At 39.4% G+C, this 9,247-nt stretch overlaps 1 protein-coding gene across 1 annotated transcript; it reads left to right on the top strand.

Moving 5' to 3' along the window:
- Positions 1–331: 331 nt before the first annotated feature.
- slc14a2 (solute carrier family 14 member 2) lies at positions 332–6,701 on the top strand. The gene is made up of 10 exons (XM_042421809.1): positions 332–827; positions 1,298–1,369; positions 1,468–1,648; positions 2,352–2,541; positions 2,876–3,004; positions 4,023–4,215; positions 4,709–4,856; positions 5,081–5,215; positions 5,363–5,412; positions 5,505–6,701. The coding sequence occupies exons 1-10, from the start codon at positions 804–806 to the stop codon at positions 5,922–5,924; spliced, it is 1,542 nt and encodes a 513-aa protein (XP_042277743.1). The 5' UTR covers positions 332–803; the 3' UTR covers positions 5,925–6,701.
- The last annotated feature ends 2,546 nt before the right edge of the window (positions 6,702–9,247 follow it).

Raw genomic sequence — 9,247 nt, 5'->3', positions numbered from 1 at the left:
ACAACGCTGAGTTCTGCCCTCACTGCCACCTCTTCCTGTAACTGAACATGTGTTAAATGTTCATAAAATGTTGTGTCTCTCAGGATCTGCTGGGGGGAGCTTGTGAGCTCATGGACAGTCTGTGTCAAAATTGCTCAGATTTGTTCCAGGGCATCACATGAACAAAACTAAAATGCATGTTACATTAAATTGTTGAATAAAAAAAATCTTGACGTGAGTGTTCGTGAAATTCTGTAAGTTGTCAGAAAATGTTTTTTTTAAAAATACCCATCACAATTTCCTTCCTTTTCCAAGGTGTCCAAGATTTTCTGCAGGTGTTAAGTTACTATTTATGTACTGTGGTCAGAGACGTCCAATATGAGATGGCTCAGAGGGTTTGACATTGAACTTTGATATTTGGAGCCCATGGCCTCTCAAGTGTTAGACTGTAGGAGAGGGATCAGGTCCCTGAGTACAGAGTTTGACTTTGCGGTTTTTCACTCAAACTAGAGTTTTGCAACAAACACCTGCGACAACTCAAGAAAATGTGCAAACCCAGATTTCACCTGACCTCATCTTCACCTCATGTGTGGTAAGGAATGTCGGAGCAGGAGGAAACTTGGGTGTGGCAACGATTATCACTGCTGAGCGCCTGTGATTGCTGTCAAGGATGAGCAGGGGAAACAAAGAGGTGGATGAGAGAGAGAGGTGGAGTGTAGAGAAGAGGTGGGTTTTTCTGATGCTATAAAAGCCCAGTGTAAGTCTCCGGAGTACAGCTTGAGAGAAGCTGACAACCCATACAGCCTGTGTCCATTCTGAGACATATGCCTGGATCACATTGCACAAAGGTAGGAGAACTTGCAACTATTTGCCAAAGTCCAGCAGGACAGTAAACTACAAATAAACTGTAGTTAATGGGTGCCTGTTTATTTGTATAGAAGGCTGTAGGTATAATGTTAAAAGCTTGTAGGTTTAATATGATTATTCCTTTATCTGAAAGCATTGATTTTGATGGATGATTCATTAAAAAATTAAAAACTTAGCTCAAATCATGGTGGCACAATACAGCCAAATAATTACATTTTGTATGAATAATGATATGAATATTAAAATGCTGCCTGTTGGTTTTGGCTTCACCTTCTCTCCACTGTAATAGAGCCACATTAAAATAACATATTTTAACACATATTCAATGCATAAATACATTTTTCTTAATACATGAGATTATTTCACATTTGTTTTTCATACAGGTTGATAAATTGAAGCTGAAGAAGACTGAGTGTGCTGCTGAGTGACACCTTTGTTTCTCTCCTCTCAGGATATTCAGAAGAATATCAACTGTTCCGCTTCTGCTCCACTGCCCTCTAACTTTCCTGCCACCACCCTCACCGTACGTCAGCACTCCCATATCAGATGTACGGCATAAATTAGATACTGTGTGTATTTTTACATGATTCAAACAGTCCTTGTAATTTCTTGTTGCTCCAGGAACTCCAGCCACTGATGGCGCACCCTGACCTGCAATCTGAGAATGACAAGCCCCAGATGGACAAGAAGGACTCTGCGCAGCCTGCAGGACGCACAAACCTGCAGAAGGCCAGGGCTCGCTTCCTAAAGGGAGTCTCCTACTTCTCTGGAGACATGGAGGTGTTTGGAAAATGGATGCAAAGTAAGTTAACTGATAACTCTCCTTGATAAACAAAGCTCAGTAGTACACTGGAAATGGCATCATTATAAAATTGCATGATATCACACGGGTACATCTGTGTTAGGGATGAGTAGCTACATCACACACAATCACTCTATCTATGAAAAATATGCTGCATACTGGATCCCTACACTGCTCTTTGTGCTAAACAGTGTTTCAAATTTTAGTCCATATGCAAATTAGATGCATAATTTTACTGTCAAATGATCAATTACCCCACCCTGATTTCAATTATGCAATTAGTATCTGAAAAGAGACACCAGAAGGAATTTAAATAACAGGGAAGTACTGCATTTACCATATGATATTTATTATGTAACACTGAAAAACTAATTGACATTGTGCCAGGTTATAGAAAATGTATCAGTCTGAAAAAAACATGCAACATGTGCCATGTGAATATTTTCTAATATGGGTTCTGTCTCCTGGCTCTACTTCACACTGTGTGTCTTTTGATAGTCTTTAAAGAGCAAGTTTTGCTCACAGTCAAATAAATTCAACTTTATTTGAGAAGCCAACCAGGATTGTTTCATTTTTGTCCCTGGCTACACAACTGTGAGCCAGAGAAGGACCTAAACCTGCCTCACATTCACTGCTGGAAGCCTATTACACAGCTCTGGGAAAATGTCAACACACTCTCTGTTCTCTCTTTCCATCAATCCAGAACAGTTCATCTTGCTGCAGATACTGGACTGGGTTCTGCGTGGAGCTGCCCAGGTGATGTTTGTCAACAACCCTCTAAGTGGCCTCATCATTTTTGCCGGCCTCATCCTGCAGAACTACTGGTGGGCCCTCAATGGCTTTGTGGGCACACTCTTTGCCACAATTTCTGCCCTCATTCTGCAACAGAACAGGTTTGAGCACTCATTTATTTTTTGACTATAGTGATGCTACAGATTGCATTGAAATATTATGTTACTGTTTTTAGAAGAAGCTAGGCTTTTCATTTACATGTGTCATACAAGTCCACAAGATCCCCATTGTTTTTTTTTTTAACTTGCTGTCAATCACAACAACAATAGGCTGGTTTAGTTCGTCAGCTGCTGACTGTGCTGATATGAATCATGACAACTATAAACAGAACAGGATGATTTCCTTCTAACAGTAGAAGGTGAACTGGTTACATAACATGCACCACGGTGTTGAGCAACAGGAAAATAATTAATTAAATCAAATTATTCCCTACAGGGGTGCAATAGCTGCAGGGCTGTACGGATACAACGGCATCCTGGTGGGCCTGCTGATGGCTGTGTTCTCCAACGCAGGAGACTGGTACTGGTGGCTTCTGCTACCCAACATCTTCATGTCTATGATGTGGTAAGCAGCTAGATTGACTAATGGTAAAATGTTAGATTCATAATGTATCAGAAATTAGAATTAGATGTAAGAAAGTATGATAACCTAACCATGATACCTCAGATGAGTTTAAAGACAAATTGTTACAACTATTTAAATTCAAAGTTCATTACCCTGACCTCAGCCAATCTTTGTTCATTTCAGTCAGTCAATGATGATTTAATATTGGATAAATGGAGAGAACTGGTTGTCTATGGGCTTAGATTAGGGTCATAAGAATTGTAGCTGTATAACAAATATCTGAACAAATAGATTTAATTTTTGAATATGTAAGGAGATCTGAAGCTGTGCATGACATTTTGCGAACAAATGAAAAAAACAACAATTTAACATAATGGTTGGTGATGGTTAACTAGACATTTAAGTCACATTTTTACTGAAATAAGTTCAGAGGCTGTTCAGTTGGTGCATGCTTTCAGTGCCTTCAGTGGATATGCCCCCATTGTTTCAGAGCATCTCCACTGACTATTCAGGAGGAAGCACCAAATGTGGGACATAAGTATTTGTACTCGTAGATTTGATTTTTAGCTCTAAACTTGGGATTCACACATACATTTGAGTTCTGTGTGAATTTTTTTTTAATCCACAAACAGAAAAATGTGTAACTGCAAACCTTTGTGCAAATCTTTTTCATTTGTTCACAAAGTTGTGGATTCAAAAATTAAATCTACACATTCAAACATTTGAATTCATTTGATCAAAACATTTTTACACATTCACACATTTGAACATGCACACATCCAGACATGGTGATACAGCTACAATACTTATGACCCTAATTTGAGCCCATAGTTGAAAGTATCACTGGCATCTCTGGTGCTAGTTGGTATGTTTAATCATAAGAGCTGAACATTGTGCAAAAGCAACTCTGAATGTTATTGAGATATGAGCATACACTGTAATAAATGTACATACATATTTGTGTGTGTTAGGAGTGAATTAAATCTAAACATGGGAATGTTGTATCCTTACTTTTCAGCCCGATCGTGTCCAGTGCCCTGGCATCTATTAACAGTCGGTGGGATCTGCCAGTGTTCACGCTGCCCTTCAATATCCTGGTGTGTCTCCACATGGTGGCCACCGGCCACTACAACCACCACTTCCCCCAAGTCCTCATTCAACCTCGCTCGGAGCTGCCCAACATCACATGGGCTGAGATTGATGTAGCCAAGGTCAGTGACAGGCCATGTTTTGTGATGACGAAACTCTCCTTACATATACCTCAATGTGAGCTGGTGTCAAGTGTTTTTATCTTGCCCCTATGACATTTGATGATGAATTATTTAGGCTAATCCAGATCTGACAGATTCCTCAACTTTTTCAGTGTCAGAAAAGGTCCTTAAACTTCTGACCCAGTAGTAATGCGACAAAAAAAAATTCTGTAGGAGCATAAAGCCCTGCACACCCACACTGGTGTTTTCTGTTATTCTGGTTCCAAGACCTCTCCTCAGGTTAAAGTAAGTTGAGCTATGTTGTTGTAAGCTATTTTATGCATCAAAGCTAGCAGGAGAGTCAGGGAGAAGTCAATCAAACACAATACACACCCACACAGCTGTGGGGAAGAGGTCTAGGAAGAGGCAACATAACTGACACCTGTGAGGGTGTACATCATGCTTTCTTGTGCACCTGCAGTTATGTTTAACCTTTCTGTCTGTGTCTCTTTAGCTATTCATGTCAGTGCCTGTGGGGATAGGTCAAGTCTATGGCTGCGACAACCCTTGGACAGGAGGAATCTTCATCATCTCACTCTTCATCTCCTCCCCTATCACCTGTGCTCATGCTGTCCTGGGATCTGCAGTTGGCATGGTTTCTGGTAAGAAGACTAAACAATACCCACATCAATACATGCTTACATGCTGACAGAATGATTTCAAGCCACAATCACTATGTCCCAAATCCAAGATGACCCTAAAAACTTACTTTAAAATATGCAAAATAACAGGGGGGGTCATTATTTATTAAGATAGTCCAAACTTATACTGAACATGGCGCTTCTGTGATAGCTGTGATTTATCTTTGTGTGTGTTTGTTTTGCAGGCCTGGCTCTGTCAGCTCCATTTGGAGACATCTACTTTGGTCTATGGGGATACAACTGTGTGTTAGCCTGCATTGCCATCGGAGGAATGTTTTACGCTCTCACCTGGCAGGTGCACCTGCTTGCCATCACATGCGGTGAGTAGACATGCAGGAGATGAAAACATTATCTAAAATTCCATCTAATACAGACATGATGGTCACATGATGTGTAACCATGGCATAGAGCAGCCAGATATTTGTAATCTACAATCTCATGTAATGGTCTCCTCTTCTCTCCTGCAGCTTTTTTCTGCGCATACCTCGGCTCAGCCATTGCCAACATCATGTCCAGGGTAAGTACACATTTTCTCTCGATCCTACTCATAATTTAGCCCACAAAAACCACACACCACTAACTAGGATATAATATGCTTTTTGTCTACAGTTTGGTCTGCCAGCCTGCACCTGGCCTTTCTGTCTCTCTGCCCTCACTTTTCTCCTCATCACCGCGGAGACCAATAAGATCTTTAAGCTGCCGCTCGCCAAAGTCACCTACCCCGAGAAAAACCTGGGCTTCTTCTGGAAACTGAAGAAGCAGGAGAAAATGGAGAAGGCGGAGAAAGAGAAGAAAGAGAAGGATGAGCAGCAGAGGGCCATCGAAGAAGAAGTGATACTGAGCGAGAAAGAACAACTGAGGCTGGAGCTTGAAAGAATGGAAGAAGGCAAAGTAACGAGTGAGGCATCAGAGGGTAAAAATGACGAGACACAAATCAAAGACCATGTACTAGACATGGAACAACAAGGTACTGAAGAAGAAACCAGACAAAACAATCTAACTGAGGTCACTGTTGCTGATAATGTTTAAAACTAAACCTATGCAAAGACGGAAAAAGAGAGAAAGAGATGATACGCTTAAATGTATGAAGGATGTAAATGAGTGTATTTTACTATAAGTTGAAAACCTATGCTGGTGCTCCTTTCTGAGTCCAATGGTTTAATGGAATGAATGGATAATGTGTTGCACTAGTTTGTTCTGTAATATTGTTGGCTGGACCAACCCTAGAAACAGAATTGTCCGTGACTGACTGAGTCACTGGCTGTGTCCAAAATCTCTCCCTCATTCACTTTGTCCATTGTCGAATTTTTGAGGGTACTATATAGTGGATATATTTATACACTCAGCATTTGGACACTCAAATAAAATGGCGGAGGCTGGAACGCACTATATAGTAAATAGGGAGTGACTTTGGACACAGCAAGTGATTCACTGACTGAGTGATGAAATTACACCATTGGTCGGACGGCCGAGTGTTAGAGTTTCCCCATTGGCCGTTGCCCTTTCAAAATGATTATATCATCAGGTGGTGTTTACAGTCATGTCCATGGGCACTCAGCCTCAGCAGGACTGAGCGCTGCAGCCCTTAGTGTAGTTCACTCTCTGCAGGACTGAGAGTGAGCGCAGCCCTGAAGTCAGTTTTTAAAACACACATTTCCCGATGACACTCACAGGAGCACCAACTCGCGGAAAGTCCGCAGATACAGTCGTGTTTCATATGTGTGCACTAGTAAACAGGGTGCTATAGGACTGTTAATATGTCACTTTATTAAGTTTTAATATATTTTTTATTTGTGAATCATCTTACTGTCAATTTCTGCATGTTTTATGCATCTAGTGTTCATAGTTAATAAAATAAAAGCATTATAACAAATACATTTATGAATGCAAACTTTACACACATGAAACACACTGTATTGAGATCATTTACATTTAGCATTTATGATTAACTCAATAGTTTCTGTTTTAAAGCTATTTTTTTGGGTTGTGGGTAAGACAAATAATATATAAAATATATGAAAAATAGCCTGAATCTTAACTCAAGCCTTCTTACAACAGCATTATGTAGTCTACACCAAAAATCTGGTGCAATGTATTTTAAGTATTTTTAATATTTCTCACCTTGAGTTATAACTATTACATGAAAAGTGCTATGCAAATAAATAAACTTAAACTTACATAAAAACAAACATCTTAAAAATGCTGGCAATGTCTGATGGTAACCAGGCGACATACAAATTGAAAGCCCTCTAGCGTTTCATACATGGTCCAGCCATATACTAAGTTTTGACTTTGTCCTGTTTATGTATCTATTAAATGTGTATTTTTTATTAATAAATTATTTTATAATAATACATCTTGTCAATGTTGATTTATTTAAAGTTGCCTGAAAGCATTTATTCAAAGTCTAATAAGAAATAATTGCATGAGGAGCTATTTTGCTTGAGAAAAACTGTCCTAAAGTAAAAGTTGCCCTTCCAAAGCTCTTCCAGCACAACTCTATGACATCCAACCAGGGACACTGGCATTAGCCCAGTGGGCAGGACCATAACAGGTGCGTTGACCATCCCAATTACCATCTGGGTAGCAGAGAGGTATAAGTAGCAACAACCTAGTCTATGGTGATTCGTGGAGGAATCAGGATCCTGGATATAGCCTTCATCATTGGAGTGGTCACCACATTTGTAACCATCCAACCCAGGTCATCAAATCAGCAGCGTGTAATTAAATTAGACAAGAAGACAAAAGAACTATGAGATGCCTTTTAGATGCATTGTGGATGTAATTATAATTACTGTTTGATTTTGCACCAATTTGGAAGACATTGGTGTCCCTTCAGCCATGTGAAAGGCTGCACAGTGGAACGTGGCCCCAAAAATCTACTTTCTTTACCTCTATGACGCAGTGATTCTACTGAAGCTATGGGTAAGAGGTAACCAGCAGCCTGTTTTTGGCACGTACTATGTGTCAAAGCCAAAGTTAAGAATATCAAAACCAATACCAAACCCTGTCAGAATGCTGAAATGTTATAACCCTAAACCTCACTAAGAACAGCATTAGTCCCCCTTTGGCTTGGTTTAACTTAGTTTAAAGGAGTAGTTTGACATTTTGGAAAGTACACTCATTCACTTTCTTGTCATGAGTTCGATGAGAAGATTGCATTTCAATAAGAAGCCAGCAAGTGGTTTCCTTCGCTAACCATAAAGAGAGAAAACAGCTAGTCTGGCTCTGTCCATGATTAAAATTAATCCACTGATACCAACACCTCTAAAGCACAAATTAACATGAACAAAAACAAAAGTATAAAATCAACAAGTCATCGTTCTAAGGAGGGTTACGTGTCAGACTATTTATTCACTCGGAACAGTAATTAAAGTTAATGTTGCACCAGCAAAGACTCCAGGAACCAGTCTAGCTGCTTCCAGTCTTAATGCTAAACTAAACTGGCTGTTGGCTGCAGCAACCTATTTACCCTACAGACATGAGAGTGATATTCATCTCCTTATCTAACTCTCGCCATGACAGAGAATAAGCATATTGACTTGACCTATTCTTTTAACATATACGTTTTTTTACCCTCTTTTATTTGGTGGTAAAACATCAGATACAGTAAGTTTTGGTTGGTTGGTTTACAACAACTTGTTTAAGGTAAAGAACCATTCATCACCATATATAGGCCTAGATGATAGATAAATATAGATTTATAGGGGATTAGTCATTTGAATTTGTAGTGAGGCTCCAAATGTGGGTACAACAATCATCAGAACATCTTTGCTGCAGAGGTGTTCCTAGTGCTGCAGTTGTTTCTCCAATCCTGCAGTTTTGAGTGCATGTATATTCCTCACAAGCAGTTGTACAAAGATTAAGTTAGAGATATATTATAGTTTATATTGTAGATTGTATCAGAGTGTAATATAGAGTTGGCATGGCTCCGTTTTTATCATGATAATGCTAGCGTTCTTTAAATTGTGTTTTTGGATGTGCATAGTTGTAACTCATGGTATAAATTATGGCCTCTAACGTGCAATAATTTGTTGATTTTCTTTCTTTAAACCTCTCAGAGAAGTGCACTAACATGTGGTTCCTGTATGGTAGAGCCTACAATAAAACACTTAGCCTATATGTTGCACAGCAGTGGCGGACTCAGTCTGTCTGAGGGGTGAAAAAATGTAAAGGACATCTGATACATTCATTGGGCCCCTATCAGCAGAGAACAATGATGCATGATGAATGATGCATGTGTAATTAAGATTAATATTTTATAGGTTGATTCAGAATATAAGGAAAACAACACCTCTGTATTAAAATGGGTTTACTTTTTAAACATTTATTTTGCAAACATCTCTGTAATA

The sequence above is a fragment of the Thunnus maccoyii genome, chromosome 9 (assembly GCF_910596095.1).
Source record: "Thunnus maccoyii chromosome 9, fThuMac1.1, whole genome shotgun sequence".
Lineage (NCBI taxonomy): Eukaryota > Metazoa > Chordata > Actinopteri > Scombriformes > Scombridae > Thunnus > Thunnus maccoyii.
Note: the sequence above shows the minus strand (reverse complement) of the source record. Positions and strands in the feature narration are given on the sequence as shown.